The following is a 19,029-nucleotide window of genomic DNA, read 5'->3' as shown; positions in this document are numbered from 1 at the left end:
ATAAAATCTGGTCCTGTCACGTGATGAACCAGTTTACGACAGTCACAATTTAGGACTATAATGGGCAGACTCCACTACAGTCATAACGTGAAGACTACCTGCACTACAAAGCCTGAATCTATTGTCAAACCTGTTGCACTCTAAGCCTGGCTTTGGTAACCAGAAGTGTGGTTAGTTCAAAATAAAAGTCGCGACTGCTAACCTAAAGTAGTGGCAACTCATTTCTGTAGGGTTGCAAAAAGACTTTGGATTCTGTTTATTTCTAAGAACAACTGGAAAGCTTGCCAGCTTGGCATCAGTGCAGCTGGCAACTCCCTGACCTATAGACTTAGGTCATCTTCATAGACTTCCCCTTCAGCCGCTTGGTGTGATGGTGTTCTCGGATGGAATGGGACAACTTGGTGCAGCCAATTCACCATGTGTTCTGCCCCAGCTACGGACTCCAAAGAACGCAGCACACACAAAGTCTGTACAAACCTTAGTTTACTAAAATAAAATCAGTTTTTTCTTCAAACAAAGGCTGTTAATTAACTTTCTTAACAGCCTGCAAGAATCCAAAGAATAAATAATCTTAATCTTACTATGGTTGGCAGAAAGCCCAGAAGCAATTTGCAAAGAACTAAGATCAAGGCACGAAGGTATGTGAATGAAGTTGTTCCCTGCAACTTGCTTCAGTCGGCATTCCTCCTTAAATAGACTAAGGGAGTGGCCAATTAGCCCCAAGCCTTACTCTCGAGGAGACCTCCTCCTGAGGAGCCACTCCTGCCTTTTGGCAGCTCTGCGCGCCCGTGCATCGAGAAGAGGCTCCTCCTCTTCACTTATGGGAGCTTCTGGAGGTTCTGAAGGCCCTGACTGAATCCCCGCCTCTGGCACCACATCTTCTCCAGCCTCCTCATTGTCCGACTCAAGTCCGACTCAAGTCGGACAATGAGCTGCACAGCTTCACAGGCTGCTGGCGCAGCACCACACCAGCCTCCTTGCTGTCGGAATCAGCTACTAGCTGCATAGGCCGCGTACGGGCCACAACATCATGGCCAACTTGCTGTGGGACAACTCATTGTGGCCTACTTACCATGGGACAACTTGCTGTGGGACAATTCATCAAGTATTTAAAATAATTTAAAAATAATTTTAGTTTCTGCCAGTCACATTTCATTCTGTCCCTCCTTTTTCAGCCTTTCTTTAAGATTTCATTCCACCATTTCTTCAATATTAGTGTAACTCTTGTCCCAGGGCAAGTTATCTCATGGTGAGTTGTCCCGCAGCAAGTTGGCTGCGCTGAGTTGGCTGTGCCAACTTGTCCTACTAGACCCTCCTCCAAAGCGATACCTGTACTAGAAAGAAACTCTTTGTTGCTGCTGAAAGCTTGCTTTTATTTTTACAATCACATCCATTTTCTTGAGTCTTTACAAAAATAGTTCTCTAAGAAGAAAGTTTTGCTTTTTAAATCTAAATTCTTTGGAGTTGGAAAGCAAAGTTATAAGGATTAAGTAAAAAGCAGGACATAAACTGGGGCCAAGCTTGGAGGGAGAGTCTACAAGTCTTTCTCATTAGCAGAATGTCAAGAGAGAAAAAGAAAAAAATGCTCAATACTACCTTTGCAGCATCTAATAGTTGCCTTGAATAGCATTTCCCTGAGCTGTGCCATGAGGGCCGATTTAAAATTGGTAGAACCTGGAAAGAAAGAAAAAACAAGGCTGTAATAATTAATAGCACAATGTCCACAACTGAAACACTCCAATCATTTTGCAGAGACACGTCCGGCATAATGAAAGAGCATTTGGTTCTGAAAAGAAACAAAAGAAAAAATGAAAACTGTTGGGGAACATGTGTAAGTTATAGTAGCAACTATTTAAAGAGCTAAATGGCAATTCTCTGCCTGCTCCCCTTAATATTTCTATTACCTCATATTATTTCTTTATTAAATTTATATGGCCACCCACCTCACAAGAAATAAATGGGTGGAGTTTAGCTAAAGAGGTATATAAACAATGACCATATCACAAAGTCAGTGAGAATTTCAGATGGCTCCATTACAATCGAATTTCCTCCCTCCCTCTCTTCAGGGCCTTCCAGAAAACAAGGAGGGAAAGAGCTACTCAGACTTTGAGTGGGGAATATATTGCATAAGGCAAGCACCACTGCAGAGAAGGCCCATCTCCCTGGCCCCACCAAGAGGACTTCCTTGAGGGACGGGACCTGCAGAATGTTTCTCTTGGCAGATCTGAGGCGACGAGCAAATATAATTAGGAGTTGATGATCCTTCAAATAACCTGGCCCAGGACACAACATTTTTAAACTTAGTATTATCTACTTGTCAAATATATTAGATACAGATAGTCCACGACTTACAACCGCAATTGAAACCAAAATTTCTGTTGCTAAGTGAAACATTTGTTAAGTGAGTTTTGCCCTGTTTTATGACCTTTCTTGCCACAGTTAAGTGAATCACTGCAGTAGTTTAGTTAATAACACCATTGTTAAGTGAACCTGACTTCCCCATTAACTTTGCTTGCCAGAAGGTCGCAAAAGGGGATCATGTGACCCCGGGACACTGACACCATCATAAATGTGAATCAATTGTCAAGTGTCTAAATTTTGATCACATGACCATGGAGATGCTATAACAGTTGTAAGTGTGAAAACTGCTCATAACTCACTTTTTTCAGTGCTGTTGTAACTTTGAACGGTCACTAAACAAACTGTAATTCTAATTCTACCTCATTTTCTGTTGTCCCCTTCTTCTTTTGCCCTCAATCTCATTAGGCCCTTCTCTAGTGAGTCCTTCCTTCTCATTAAGTGGCCAAAGTATTTGAGTTTCATCTTCAGGATCTGACCTTCTAAGGAGCAGTCAGGGTTGATCTCCTCTAGGACTGACCGGTTTGATCCCCTTGCAGTCCAAGGGACTCACAGGAGTCTTCTCCAGCACCAGAGTTCAAAGGCCTCCATTCTTTGGCGCTCAGCCTTCCTTATGGTCCAACTTTCACAGCCATACATTGCAACTGGGAAAGACATAGCCTTGACTATATGCACTTTCGTTGGCAGGGTGATGTCTCTGCTTTTTAGTATGCTGTCTAGATTTGCCATAGCTTTCCTCTCCAGGAGCGTCTTTTAATTTCTTGGCTGCAGTCCCCTAATTTAAATGAATATCAGACAAAACAGTAGTCCAAAATACTAGTGTCAGGGATTGCTAAGAAAATTATCAAAAAACTGTTTAAAAGTGACGAGATTGTACACATTATTTGAACATATAAGAATGATAGATCATAAAGTTATTATCTTGGCTTCAAAACTTTCAAAACATAAAATATTACATCTTTATCATCATCTAGGATTTTACTTATTGTACTTAAATTTTTATTTGGGGATTTATGTTTTGTCTGTTATTTGATTTACAATAAACTGAGCTCAGTCCAAGTTATTTATGCATGTACCAACTATAAGGGGAGAGCAAGTATACTCTTCCATATGAAATCACATACAAATTGGCACATTTTATACCTCATTCTCATTCTGCATCAGTAATATTAATACATTCTATATTTTATTACAGAATGTATACCTTGCAATATTTATAAAACCCTAGATAAACTGTATCCATTAAGATTAATTTGCCCTTTGCAAAATTAAATAGGATTTTGCTAATGAGTGAGGAATTTATTACACAAAATGCAGAAAGTGATGCTCCTTCTTAGTTTTCTACTTATGGCATTACTGATTCAAATAACATCCAGTCTCACAAGAAAGGCCACAGAGTCCAAATTAATTAGAGTCCAAACTAATTAATTAAGATTAATTAGTTAAACTTTCATTTTTCTGAACAACTCTTACAAGGCTACCAATTACTTGCTTTAATAATGATTTTTAGAAGAATCAAAATGCATGATACATTTTATATTCTTTTTTTAAAAAAAGATTCTTTAATCTTTTTTTTAATACAATGCCTGCATGCTTTAGAGCAAAGTGCCAAGCTCAACTTTATTTACAGCAATGCTTTGGGATCTGCCAGGCTTCTACCTGGACAGCAGAAAGCACCTTGGAAAGCTAGCTGACTCTGCAAATCAGGCAGGAGCCATTTATGAAGGCTAAGGACTGCATTTAACAGCGGAGGCTGGCCTGACAGTCATGAAGTGGCTGGGGCCGCATCAGGTGGTCATATACTACTTTTAAATTACGGTTTTTACTTATGTTCCATCTCATAAAAGTGGGAAATTTATAGCTTCAGAATTTGGCATGGGGGCTGAGGGCAAACCGAGCCACTGTGTCTGGAAGCAATTACTGAGCTTTATCTGGAATATTCAGGTACCTCTGGGTGAAATATTGTGCACCGGTGATCAATAATTTATCTTTGTTTCATTTTTGCTAAATGCAGTATCTAATTTAGCATGATTACAAATCCTGGTTTTGAAAAACCATATATGAGTTCAACAGATACTCACAGACATACCTGGGTATTTCCCTGAAGTAACGTTGCTAGGCTGATAATCATCTATATTCAAGTTCCCTTATCTATTTGGTAAGTTCAAAATTGGTGAAGTTATCACAAATTCTAACATACCATTTTTTTTCCAGAATACTGAATACTAAGAACACTCAATCAATTACAATTACACAGGCCCATTAAATTTTTGCTTTAAAAAAGGAGAAGCGAAAGACCCATGGATCGATTATTTTCCACCAAATCACCAGTCACTGTCTAAAATCAAGATACTGAGATTCCCCCGGCAACCAATACTGCCAAATGCATGTAAGCCTGAGATGGTTTAAAGGGGAATAACTAACTTATTCCCATTCTTTCAGCCAACTGTCCCCTTCCCACAACTATTATGTATTAGCACACAAACTGATTTTTTAAATAAATGGTTTGCTTCAGGCCGAAAAAGACAAAGAAATAACACAGAATAACAGATTGGAAGGGACCTTGGAGATCTAAGGGGGCCTTGCAGATCATTGGCTGCCTATTCTTGCCATGTACTAGCTTTATAAGCCACACAGCTTGGTGCAAACAACATGCTAAGCTAACACTAAATAAACCTTATTTTAACTTAATAGAGGAGTTCTTAAACTGGAGGTTGTGATCCTGAAAGGTCTGAAAGAAAGCTGTTTTGAGCTTGTACATAAAAACAGAATTATTGTCAGAATTTGCTCCTGTTTTGCCTGGATAAACCAATACCAAAGTCCACAAAAGTTAGCAACCATATGATTGCAAGGAATTCCATTCTCCACTATTCAGTCAGAACTGAATAGGCTTTTTGTGTGAGAAACAAGAAACCTTCCAGCAAAACAAGAAAGCGCCTTTAGGACAACCATGACAACCATACTCTCTACTGAGAATATCCAGATATTTAATCCTGCAAACTGCAAGTATTATTGCTTTAGTATTGCAAACTATGATCTTATTATATGATAAAAAAAAATTAAACAACATATTACTTGGTCATTATATGACCAAAATGTCTATGGAGACTCTCAGTCATCCAGGTCATGATTGTCCCAAAGGTGCTTTTTCTTGTTTTAATATGACCAAAAATTTAAATAAGATATTGGAGAGGAATGGACACTATTTCAGAATGTAGGCAGCATTCTATGCTTGTAAATATTGCATTTGTTTGCTTGATGAAGCAGAAATTTGACAATTAAAAGAAGTTCTATAAATCAATTGTGCTTCATGCACAGATGAAGTCGTTATTTACAGAACAGATACATAAAATGTTACCAACATGATCAAACAATGTAACTGAAAAATTGCAGAATTTGCTATTAGTTCCCAAATACAGTGGTACTTGAGTCTTTTTCAATTTTCAATATTTCTGCACAAGTATGTCTTGAAACATGATCTGATCCCTAGTCAGGTCTTAAAAGTAGCTAAAGATAAAAAATTGTACTTAACACAGTGGTGAAGTGAATGACTGCAGTTGTTAAATTAGCAACATGGTTATTAAGTGAATCTGGCTTCCCCATTGACTTTTCTCATCAGAAAGTCATAAAAGTGCATCACATGACTCCGGGACACTGCAACCGTCATAAATATGAACCACTTGCCAAGCACCCAAATTTTGATCACGTGACCATGGGGATGCTACAATGGTCACAAGCATGAAAAATGGTCATAGATCAATTTTTTAAAGGCCACAAGTCAAGGACTACCTATAAGTATGTTCCCTTTTCAGAAGCAATAGCTACTGGATATTTCTGACAACTGTTGGTTAGTCCTTTACGTTGTGTTGTGGGAATTTTAGTCCATTTCTCTGTACAGAACAGCTTCGACTCAGGGATGTTGTCAGCCTTCCTCACATGAATTGCCCACTTCAGGCAATTCCACAGCATTTCTATAGGATTAAGGTCAGGATTTTGAGTTGACCATTCCAAAATAATAATAATAATAATAATAATAATAATAATAATAATAATAATAATAATAATAATAATAATAATTATTTTATTTCTATACCGCCCTTCTCCCGAAGGACTCAGGGCGGTGTACAGCCTATTTAAAAACACAGACAAAACAATGATATAAAATTTAAAATAATTAAATAAGTGGCTCAAATTTAAAACCCCAATAAATTTAAATACCCCAATTTAAAACTATTGTGTTGATAGCCCGGCCTGGCGGAACAACAGGGTCTTGAGTGCACAACGAAACACCCGGAGGTCGGAGATCTTACGTATTTCCGGGGGCAGTTCGTTCCACAGGGCTGGGGCTCCCACAGAGAAGGCCCTCCCCCTGGGCGCCGCCAGTCGACATAACTTGGTTGACGGCACCCTGAGGAGACCCTCTCTGTGGGAGCGGACTGGTCGGTGGGAGGCTATTGGTGGCAGAAGACGGTCTCGGAGGTACCCGGGTCCTATGCCATGGAGCGCTTTAAAGGTGGTAACCAACACCTTGAATCGCACCCGGAAGACCACTGGGAGCCAGTGCAGCTCGCGCAGGAGGGGTGTCACATGGGCACAACGGGTTGCGCCCATAACCACCCGCGCGGCCGCATTCTGGACCAGCTGGAGCCTCCGAGTGCTCTTCAAGGGGAGCCCCATGTAGAGAGCATTACAATAGTCCAACCGGGAGGTGACAAGGGCATGAGTGACCGTGCGCAAGGCGTCCCGGTCCAGAAAGGGCTGCAACTGGCGAATCAGGCGAACCTGATAAAAGGCCCCCCTGGCCACGGCCGTCATATGCTCTTCTAAAGACAGCCGTGCGTCCAGGAGGACACCCAGATTGCGAGCCCTCTCTGTGGGGGGCAAAGATTCACCCTCAATAGTCAGCGATGGCACCTGCTGACTATATCGGGGCGCCGGAAGCCACAGCCACTCGGTCTTGGAGGGGTTGAGTCTGAGCCTGTTCCTCCCCATCCAGACCCGCACGGCCTCCAGGCAGCGGGACATCACATCAAGGGCATCGTTGGGGTGGTCTGGGGTGGAGATGTACAGCTGAGTATCGTCAGCGTACAGATGACACTTCACCCCAAAACCACGGATGATCTCACCCAGCGGCTTCACATAAATGTTGAACAGGAGGGGTGAGAGGACCGACCCTTGCGGCACTCCCCATGCGAGACGCCTCGAGGTCGACCTCTGCCCCCCTGCCAACACGAACTGCGAGCGGTCGGAGAGGAAGGAGGAGAACCACCGCAAAACGGTGCCCCCTATTCCTAACCCCCTCAACCGCTGCAGCATGATACCATGGTCGATGGTATCAAAAGCCGCTGAGAGGTCTAACAGGACCAGGACAGAGGAACAACCCCTGTCCCGAGCCCTCCAGAGATCATCCACCAACGCGACCAACAAATACTATTGCTATTCAATGTTCTCCTGATGGTAGTCTCATGAACACTGACATTTGTCAATGCAAGAGAGATCTTTAGTTCCTTACATGTTAACCTGGGGTTCTTTGAGACCTGCCAGATTACTACACGACTTGCTTTTGATCTGATCTTGGTCAGCCACTTCTGGGGAAGGTAACAATGGTGTTAAATGGCTTCCATTAGTACACCATCTACTTCAGGGGTGCTCAACCTGCAGCCCAAGGGCCTCATGTGGCTAATACATTACAGCTAATAATACAGCCCCACAAGATTATAACTTTCTCATAACTTGGAGGACAGCTCTATATTCCCTTACAAACAGATATGCTACTTATGCTACAATGGCTAATGAGAAGATTGGAGAAAGAAAGAAAGAAAGAAAGAAAGAAAGAGAGAGAGAGAGAGAGAGAGAGAGAGAGAGAGAGAGAGAGAGAGAGAGAGAAAGAAAGAAAGAAAGAAAGAAAGAAAGAAAGAAAGAAAGAAAGAGTTAGTTTGTAGGCATTTTTATAAACTTCTCATTTTGTCAAAGATCAACCAACAGCAGCTATGATTTTAATGATTTTTCATACGTAAAACATTATCAAGATCAATACACTTCCCAAAAGAATGAAGAAATTAGTTTTAAAGTAAAGAAAAACCACACAAATCTTCCCTGTACGGCACACCTAGCTCTGAAAAAATCCTAACAGAAGAAACTGAGCTGGAACATACATTGCAATGAGGTAAAGTACCAAGTCAAGAGGTTACCAACATTGGCGGTGAACAGTGTTAGTAACATTATCAGGAGGGAGGGAAAAGACATTTCTTCCTCTTCTAGAAAATGACCAGTCTTAATGAGACAAAAATGGAACTAAGGTAGATAAAAAAATTATAGAGAAGGTAATTGAATTATTTGCCTCTGCCAAACAGCAGAGAAAATGCAGGGTAGATGTGCAGATAACTTTAAGAAGAATGTCAGAAAACGAAGGCAAATGCAACTACTGGCAAGATAGCTTCAAAATCTGAAAATAAATTATTTTGTCTGGATGATATATCTCTGTTTAAATTTTCAAATATGAAACTGCCAATTATTCAACAAAATATGTAACATTTTCCAAAGTCTGTATTTAAAGACTGCAGAAAGAGTAAAGTAATGGCATTTCTAAAAAATGAATTTATTAAATGCATGTACTCTTGGCAGTTTCAACCAAAATATTTTATTTGTTAAATAAAATTCCATTTTCCTCAATAAATAAAGGTAAAGTTAAAGCTTTCCCTGTCCAGTCATGTCAGATTCTACGGGGGTGGGGGGGGGGTGGGGGGGGATGTTCATTTCCATCTGCTAGTCAAAGGAGCCAGCATTGTCTGAAGACATTTCTGTGGCCATGTGGCCAGCATGACTATAGACTGAAGAGCACAGAACATTGTTACGTTCCTACTGAGGTGATGACTATTTATTTTCACAAATTTTAAAGTATTGTTGTACCATCACAGCCATTAAGCTAAATTAAAATGTGATATGTTTAATTTTGATAAGGATGTTGTGTGAATCCACCCAGTTGATTTGTTCAGTGTCCAAGAAAAGCAAACTATTCCTGTATAACAAAAGTAACCACTTCAGGGGCTCTGGTCTTCCCAAGTACCAGTTGGAATAACATGGAAAGGAATATTGTGCTTTTGTGTTAGGACCCAAAAGGCATGGCATTTGTTAAACGGTAAGATAAGATAGGTCCTTGATCTGCAATCTTCTTATGCACAATTAACATGTTCTGGAAGCTGTATGATTAGCCTAAGATCTTCCAAGAAAATATTGCTTTTAAAAATGTAATGCTAGCCTTAAATGTGCAGATGTCAACTCAGTTATCAAAGACCATGTAGCATGACCATCTTTCTCTACTATCATAGTGTAGGAAGTTAGCACCCACCCCTTTCCTAGAAGAATATTTTAGGAAATATTAAAAAGGCAGAATATTATGTTTCCCTGGTTGAGAAATGGAGAAACATGTTTTAAAGACAAAGCAACTCCCACCTTCCTGCCTCCCCCCCTTTGTTAATGGGCCAGAGGCAGAAACTCAATCTTTGACAATAGGACCCATCTAGCAACAGAAACTCACCACATGGCACCTGGGAAGATTACATCAGCCAGCAAGGCTAGCTAAAACCCCCACCCCCTGGGAGTCTGACAACCAATCAGGATACTCTTTTGGGGCCCCAGGAAGTTCAAAGCCAGAGAGAGCATAAAACCCAGGGACTTGCTGTATCTCGTCCCCTTTTTTGTTCAGGAACTCAAGCCATGTGATCCTGTCCACCATTAAACCATCTTTCCAAGCAGTCTCCATATTTCCAGTGTCTTTTTCCCCACTTGGAACTGAACCCAGAAGGATATTTCTTCCTACAATTGAAATAATAAAATTGCACAAGACACAATTTTTAAGTGAGACTTTCCTTTCATGCTCAGCAAAGCTTCATACCTTTCCTAAAAATATTTGGTTTTTGTCAAATCGGCCTGAGCAAATTCACTGTATTCATTGCTGTGGCAATCAATAGCTTAATCAGTAACTTAATGAAAGCAAATAAAAGAATCTGCATTAGAAGTCTAACATTTAAAATCTAGCCCAAATATCAATTGGGGAAAAAAATCATTTTTGCCTTTTTATAAACTCTTTGTTCCACTTAGCCAATATAATAATTCAAAGAAACGAATACCTCTCTGTCCTAGAGCTAAAGAAAAAGATTTGAAGATAAACACAATATGACAGATACACTTTTATATGTTGATTATAAAGCAAATGACTACATTCTTATGAAATTATGAATACATTTTTAAATTTTGCAATGCATTTCTCAAAAGAAGAAATATCCTCAAAGAGAAAAGCATCTTAAATCAATGTTCTCCCATTTAACATCAACACAAGAAGCCTAAGATTCATTCACTTTCTCCAAAAAACCAAAACCAAAAACCCTTTCCCACAACTTCTGTACAGCAAGTAACGTTCTAAAGCACATTCATTTACTACATGGCAACTTGGCCAGAGCAAGAAGTTACTTTTTTAATGATTATGAGTACAGACAATCAACGATCCTGACAGTCATTTCTGAAGCAGATGGGGTCTCCTGTGCAAAGCCACTTTTGAGAGGAGCTCAACTCTGAACCAAACACCGAAGTGCGAAATGCTCCTGTGCAAACTCCCAGCCCTATTTTGGGACACTTGTTGTTTGCCCCTTCCCACGGTTACTCCTTTCAGAGAATCATACCACCTTCCGACCTAGATGAATTATTTAAAATGAAGGGGGTGAGGAATTCATCCTAACAGCAGTGTCAAAAAAGAACCTTTAAAAATCCCCAGAGTTCTTGGTGCAGGGTTTGCCGGCTTGTTTCCGGTGTTCCAATATTTGAGGAGCTGCTACAAAGAAGAGGGGTGAACCTATTCTCCAAAGCACCAGAGGACAGAACAAGAAACACTGGATGGAAAATAACCAGGGAGAGAAGCAACCTGGAACTAAGGGGAAATTTCCTAATAGTGAGAACAATGAACCAGGTTCAGGGGCGGGCAATTGTGGCTCTTTTACAACCTGTGGACTTCAACTCCCAGAATTGTGGACTCTTTTACAACCTGTAGACTTCAACTCCCAGAATTCCTGAGACAGCCAAGCTGTCTCAGGAATTCTGGGAGTTGAAGTCCACAGGTTGTAAAAGAGCCACAATTGCCCACCCCTGAACCAGGGGAAGGGTTTGCCTCCAGAAGTTGTGGGTGCTCCATCACTGGAGGATTTCAAGAAGAGATTGTACAATGATTTGTCTGAAGGGGTACAGGGTCTCCTGCTAGAGCGGGATGGGGGGGAGGGGTTGGACTAGAGCAGGGGTGAGCAAATGTGGCTCTTTTACAACCTGTGAACTTCAACTCCCAGAATTCCTGAGACAGCCCCCACCTGCCAAGCTGTCTCAGGAATTCTGGGAGTTGAAGTCCACGGGTTGCAAAAGAGCCACATTTGCCCACCCCTGGACTAGAGCCCTGGTGGCGCAGCAGACTAAAGCACTGTTATTAACAGTGCCTGCCTGTAATTTACTGCAAATTCAAATCTCACCAGGCTCAAGGTTGACTCAGCCTTCCATCCTTTCTAAGGTAGGTGAAATGAGGACCCAGTTTGTGGGGGCAATAAGCTGACTTTGTATAAATATACAAAAGGATGAAGGCTATTGCTTAACGCATTGTAAGCTGCCCTGAGTCTCCGGAGAAGGGCGGCATATAAATCACCCCCCCCCCAAAAAGAGCAAGGCTCTCCATCCTTGGCCACTTTAAAACTTGGGGACTTCAACTCCCAGAATTCCTCAGCCAGCAAAGCTGGCTGAGGAATTCTGGGAGTTGAAGTCCCCAAGTCTTAAAGTGGCCAAGATTGGAGACCCCTGGACTAGAGGACCTCTACGGTCCCTTCCAGCTTTGTTATTCCATGTTCTATGCCTGCAGCTGTTTCTCTGTCCAACGAGGCAACTTCAGCACCTTCGGAGAAACCGGGAGCCAGAATGCGGGGGAGGGGGGGAGAAGGGGGGAGGGGCACCCCTGGAATTCCTGGACACACTCAGGACAACTACTTTAAGCCGCCCAGCCGCTCTTCCCCTCCCCGGGTGGGGCCTAAACAACTTCTCCACGAGCGTCCCCGCTAAGGCGGCCCGGCCCCGGAGTCCTTCGCCTCTGCCGGCCTCCCCGCTCTGTCCCCGGCCCCGTCAGGAGGCGCCCCCGCCCGGCCTTTCGCTAACGCCAGAGCCCCGCCGCCTTACCCGAGAGACCTCCGGGAGCGACCGGCCCCGCCAGCGCAAGCAAACCCGAAGCGGCCTGGTCCGAAGTGCCGTGGCCGCCGCGCGGTCACCTGAGAGGCTCGGTAGAGCCCTCAGCAGCGCCATATTGGGGGGGGGAAGGGTAATGACGGGGGAAAAAGCGGAAGGGGCGGGCGCCGCCGGCGGAAGTGGGCCTAGGCTCGCGCGCGCGGGGCAGGGAGAGAGAAAAACAATATCAGGACGATAGAGTTGGAGAATAGAGTTGGAAGGGACCTTGGAGGTCTGAAAGAGGGAGGAGGGAAGGGGAGGGAGGGAGGTTGGCTAGGAGCAGAGGTCTTCCAACTTGGCAGCTTTAAGACTTGTGGACTTCAACACCCAGAATTCTCCAGCCAGCTATGCTGTCTGGAGAATTCTGGGTGTTGAAGTCCACAAGTCTTAAAGCTGCCAAGTTGGAAGACCTCTGGCTAGGAGTGTGAGTTGGGTTTGTGGAGCTGCTGAAGATGGTTGTGTGTTGTCTCCCACACTATGAGGCGTGGTGGTGCGGCTGGCACACCTTTTCTCCAGCACCCGTGGAGGCTCCCCAGGCTGACTTGATGGGTGGATAAACTGAAATCCAAGGATTGCTTCCTCCTCCTGGAGTTGCCTCTTGTTTATTTGGCTTGTTGTTCATTCATTTCAGGGGTGGGGAACGACTTGTGGATTTCAATTCCCAGAATTCCTCAGCCAGCCATTTACTACATGGCAACATAAACCAGAGCAAGAAGTTTACATTTTAAAAAAAATCCTGGCTCAGGAATTCTGGGAATTGAAGTCCACAAGTCAATAAAGGGTCCCTCGTTCCCCACCTGAGAGCTTATTCCGTCGCTTGCTTCTTTCCTGCCGAGCAGAAGCCACGCCTGTGACTTGATATGTATCCATTCCTTCGGTTGATAGGGACACCTTGCTCACTTTTATGGGACTCGAGATGGCTTCAGTATCGCTTTTTCATGTCTCCAGCATGTTCTAGCTCATTTCTGCCGGCATGCTGCAGCATGGATGTTGCACTTCACAGAAGTCAGTGACAAGAAATGGGCTGGTCTCTTCTTGCAGAATCACAGAATACAGGGAGCCTTCGATTTACAACAGTTCACTTAGTGACTGTTCAAAGTTACAGCGGCACTGGAAAAAGTGACATGACGGTCACGTGATCACAATCCAGAGACTTCATATTTATGATTGCAGTATGAGGTCATGCAAGCCATTTTTGCAACCTTCTGACAAGCAAACTCAGTGGAGAAGCCAGGTTCACTTAACAACCGTGTTACTAACTTAACAACTGCAGTGATTCACTGAACAACTGTGGCAAGACAGATTGTAAAATGGGGCAAAATTCACTTAACAAATGTATCACTTAGCAACAGAAATTTTGGGTTCAATTGTGGTCATAAGTTGAGGACTACCTGCAGGGGTGAAATGCTCCCGGTTCAGACCGGATCGCCTGATCCCGTAGCGATGGTGGTGGGTGGTTCGGAGAACTGGTGGCAAAAATCCCTGCGCCCCCCCTCCACCATGCGCAGGTGAGCCGCACAATCATCAGAGGTTTTTTTTTTTTTACTTTTAAAAGCATTTTTTCTACAACCTCTTCCGAAGAAAAAATGCTTTTAAAAGTTTTTTTAAAAAAAGCCTCTGATGATCACGTGGCTCAGCTGGGACCATCAGAGGCTTTTCAAAGCATTTTTTTCTGCAACCTCTTGGCCGAAGAGGTGGTAAAAAAAAAATATTTATTTTATTTGTCATATTTCTATGCTGCCCCAAAGTATACACCAAAGGCAATATACTAAATAGCATATTGCCCCCAACAATCTGGGTCCTCATTTTACCCACTTCGGAAGGATGGAACCTTGAGCCAGTGAGATTTGATCCGCTGATCTGCTGAACTAGCAAAAAAAAATACTTTGAAAAGTCTCTGACGATCCCAACTGAGTTGCCTGATCGGCAGAGGCTTTTCAAAGGATTAGAAAAAATGCTTTGAAAAGTTAAAAAAGAAAAAAGTTGGCCACGCCCACCCAGTCACATTACTCCCCCAAGCCACGTTCACAGAACCAGTAGTAACAAATTTTACATTTCACCCCTGACTACCTGTACTCCATGCATCATGGCTGTGTTCTGAAGAACACAGCCATGATGTGAAGGAGCCATGAAGGAGCCTGAGTGGCGTAGGAGGCTAATGCCTCCTACTAAGGCAGCATTTAACATCCAGCTGCCTGCAATTACTGCGAGTTCAATTCTCACCAGGCTCAAGGTCGACTCAGCCTTCCATCCTTTCTAAGGTGGGTAAAATGAGGACCCGGTTTATAGGGGCAATAAGCTGACTTTGTATAAAATATACAAAAGTATGAAGGCTATTGCTTAACGCATTGTAAGGCATATAAAAATAAATAAATTTAAAAAAAGACCTGGAAAAGATCCTAATGTTATAGGACAAGCCAGATCCTTGGAGGTGCCGCCTGAGATCTGCAGGAAATTCCCTTCACTTATACCCACACATCTATTAACCGTTAAATATTAGAAAATGATAACATTTATTTTCTGTATCAATAATATATCTCTTGGAATATTATTATTCCCTTGGAATTAGTATGTGGCACACCCATCTGCCTTACTGCATTGTAGGTTTTTTTCATATCCTGCTGGTCAAAAGAGTTTACAAGTGTCTCTTTCTGTCAGAACTAGATATAGAATCAAAGTAAACAGTAGGTGGTCAGAATCACTTCATGTATGAGATTTGTGTGCAATCATTCTTCAATCATCAGGATGCCATTGGTAGATCCAGCACAGTTGAAACTGATGAGAGCCTGCTCATTCAGCAAAAATGCAATGTGGGAAGACTGTGGAGGAAACAGGATTGTTGGACACTGCTTCATACCTGCTGTTGACAATTAGTCTGCATCAACACTGGCAAATGTCATCTGTTTTACCTGGCTGCATAATTGTAACAGATTGTTGTTGGCATGGTAATATAAATTGGAAAATATTCCCAATAAAAGTTACCACCATCTGTCAATCATCAGGAAGAATTTGGGAATCCTATGTGTTATACAAACACACACAGCGGAGGTATGTAGAATCTCGCCAAAATGAAGAATACTGGGGTGTGATTGACAATTACCTCTTTGATTTTAGATACTGACATGATAATCATAACAAGGATATCTGCATTCTACATCATATCATATTTTTCAGCAACATTCATGTAATTGAATCATTGATTGCTGAACTTTTGCAGAATTTCCCAGTTAATTTATTTGCTGCCAACCAAAATCTTTTAAATAAAATATCACTAGTGACTGGCAAAAAAGGAACAAGAGCCTTGGAGTGATTAAGAAAAGAAAGTTATACTGGGGATCTATAGTAATGAAATACTAAAATTAATTGACTGTCCCCTGAATTGGTCATGCTTGCAATGGACTCTTTGAGATAAATGGATATAAAGTAAAAACACTTTTAAAATTAAGGGTTATGAATTAAATATAACTGTAAATTTAATATAAATGATTATTCTATTGATCAGACACCTGAACACATTTTTTATTCTTAGAGTTAAATGTACAATGTTGCAGTCTTATGTACAACAATTTATAAATAAGGCTTAAAAGATGGGAGGGGGTGTTCCATATAAGTAACAGGAATTTAGGGTGAAGGAAACAAAGCAAAAGTTTTGAAGACTGGAATAAATTCAAAGATAAAAATCCTTTCTTGCAGTTATAACTTTGTGATCATTCATCCTGCTGAATCTTTTGCTTATTTTTTGGGCTGATGTGCACATTTAAAAGCGGAAGAGCTAGAATAAGGAACAGGAGGAGAGGAGAAACTGAAGTAGAGGTGTTCCTTGATTAACAACCCTAATTGGGATTGGAATTTCCATCACTTAGGGAAATGGTTATTAAGCGAAACATCTCATGACTGCACCAGTACTTCTGTAGCCCCGTTTGCAATAATTAGAATAACGCTGCATTGTCATTAGTCTGTTTATGTTCTGCTGCACTCATTTCTCCCCCACCCACTATCTTCCCCATCTCTGCCCTATTGGCTGCTCTACACTCTACCACCCTTGCCACCTCCCCAGCTAACCTTCACTGTTTTCTTCTGCTGCTGACAAGGCACACCCGGCCTGGCCTTTCCTGAGAAAAGATTCATTGCACAGCCAGCAGCTGCCTTGCAAAAGGCAGGCCAGGCACGTCTTGTCAGCAGGGCAAGAAGACAGTGAAGGTCAGCTGGGTGTGGCAGGGGGGGAGGGCAGAGGGAGTAGCAGAGGCAGTAGAGTGCAGGGCATCCAAAAGTTGAAAATGCAGGCAGGCTGTCAAGCATCCAAATTTTGATCACGTGACTAAAAACATGAACAGTTGCAGGAATTGGGTACCGTATGTCTAGTCTAGTGAAAAGAAGAATTAGGGGTGACATGATAGCAGTCTTCCACTATTTGAGGGGCTGCCACAAAGAAGAGGGGTCAACCTATTCTCCAGAGCACCTGAAAGCAGGACAAGAAGCAATGGATAGAAACTGATAAAGAAGAGAGCCAATCTAGAACTAAGGAGAAATTTCCTGACAGTGAGAACAATTAAGTAGTGGAATGGCTTGCCTCTGAAGTTCTGGGTGCTCCATCACTTTTAAGAAGAGACTGGACAGCCACTTGTCTGAAATGTTATAGGGTCTGCTTGAGCAGGGAGTGGACTAGGTCCAAGGTCCCTTCCAACTCTGTTATTCTGACCATGGGGCCACTGCAAAACCCATAACTTTGAGGACCCAACCTAAGTACCAATTGTTCAGTGCAGTCACAACTTCTAACAGTCACTTCATTAAATGACTACCTGTAGTCCCGCCCCCCCAAGTGAAATTTTAAACTGCATCTTGATTCAATATATGTATACTCAAGATGGAAGGATGGCAATTTTGATCATTTTACAGGTTGTGGAGTGTTTTCCGTACTTTCCACGCAATCCTGAAAAATGATCTAGTTTTATGGCTCATGATGTAAGATAAAATAGAACATGATGGAATTGTCTATTAATCTAATGTGCTGGCACCGTTTCCAATACTATTAACTCAGTGCAAACTCTCTTCTACTGAGGGAAACACAGCAGCCAATGGATGGAGTCCATTGGCTTTATAAATTGAGCACCAGTCTAATTGGACAACCACCTGAAAAGGGCAAATCTAGAACATTTGGAGTGATTAGCATCTTTTCTTTTACATATCATTTTATGAGAATAAATTGCGCTTTATTTACTTTGATTTTAATATCAAGTCCTTAGTCTCTTTTATGTTATTTAAGCATAATTTAAATTACTAAGTAAAAACCTCAGGTTTCTTTTCTTGTGGCTTTTAAATACAAAAAAAGTAGTTAATTTTGGAAAAACAATTCTGAACCACACAATTCAATTTAATTTTCTGAAGCTCAAAATATTTAAGTATAAAATAAATATTAAATGAAAACAATACATTTAAAATCAGAAAACAGCAATGAAATTAATATAAACAGAGGGACGGAAAGAGAAAAAAGTTGTAAAACTAAGTGGAAAGAGGTAAAAGTTTGCACCTGTTTCTTCAAAAAACTAGGAAAACTAGGACACAATTGGTACGGACCTTCGCTGTACAAACTATATTCTATATTAGGATGAGTGTTTCTGTTCAAACTGAACTCTGTATAAAAGAGAAAATTAGATACTATGGTGTTATACGCTGCACTATAAACCTAAATACAGACAGCGGCTACCAGTAATCCTCGGCTTGCAACCACTCCTTTAGTGACCATACAACAGCACTGAAAAAAGTGACTTACCACCGGTCTTTGCATTTATGACCTTTGCAGCATCCTTACATCAAAAGTCAAGCTCTTGGCAACCAGCATGGATTCACAACCGTTGCAGCTTCCTGGGATTGCCATTTGTAGCTTTCCCAGCCAGTTTCAGAAGCTCAAGGGACTCGATGTGGGATTCGCCCTGGTAGCGCAGCAGACTAAAGCACTGTGATTAACATCTGCTGCTTGCAATTACTGCAAGTTCAAATCTCACCAGGCTCAAGGTTGACTCAGCCTTCTATCCTTTCTAAGGTAGGTGAAATGAGGACCCAGTTTGTGGGGGCAATAAGCTGACTTTGTATAAATATACAAAAGGATGAAGGCTATTGCTTAACGCATTGTAAGCCGCTCTGAGTCTCCGGAAAAGGGCGGCATATAAATCAAATTTAAAAAAAAATTGCACGACTCCCTTAACTGCAGTGATTTGCTCAATTGCGGCAAAAAAGGTCGTAAAATCGGTTAGGACTGCTCGCCAACGGAATTCTGCTCCCCATTATGGTAATAAGTCAAGGGCTGCTTATATCTGCGATTTCAAAGGCATACAAAAGTAGCTCTCGACTTCTCAGATCTAAAACAGAAGGGAAATGCGTCCTATTTTCGCCCCCTGGGCAAATGCAGCCCTTGCGGTTTGCCAGCAG

At 42.0% G+C, this 19,029-nt stretch overlaps 1 protein-coding gene across 2 annotated transcripts in view; it reads right to left on the bottom strand.

Moving 5' to 3' along the window:
* ABCB7 (ATP binding cassette subfamily B member 7) overlaps positions 1-18,403 on the bottom strand; it is a 76,570-nt gene extending 58,167 nt beyond the window's left edge. Inside the window, exons 1-2 of one of the 2 annotated variants that reach the window (XM_060692037.2) lie at positions 18,374-18,403; positions 1,597-1,674 (exon numbers count right to left, since the gene is read on the bottom strand). In XM_060692037.2, coding sequence (XP_060548020.2) covers positions 1,597-1,674; positions 18,374-18,388 — 93 coding nt within the window. In that variant the 5' untranslated portion in view covers positions 18,389-18,403. Of the gene's footprint in view, positions 1-1,596; positions 1,675-12,558; positions 12,761-18,373 lie in introns of those variants that run through there. The other variant, XM_060692036.2, reaches the window with a different exon arrangement.
* Between the last annotated feature and the right edge of the window lie 626 nt (positions 18,404-19,029).

The sequence above is a fragment of the Pantherophis guttatus genome, chromosome 12 (genome assembly GCF_059756535.1).
Source record: "Pantherophis guttatus breed Tessera chromosome 12, ASM5975653v1, whole genome shotgun sequence".
Lineage (NCBI taxonomy): Eukaryota > Metazoa > Chordata > Lepidosauria > Squamata > Colubridae > Pantherophis > Pantherophis guttatus.
This window is presented reverse-complemented; position numbering and strand designations above follow the sequence as displayed.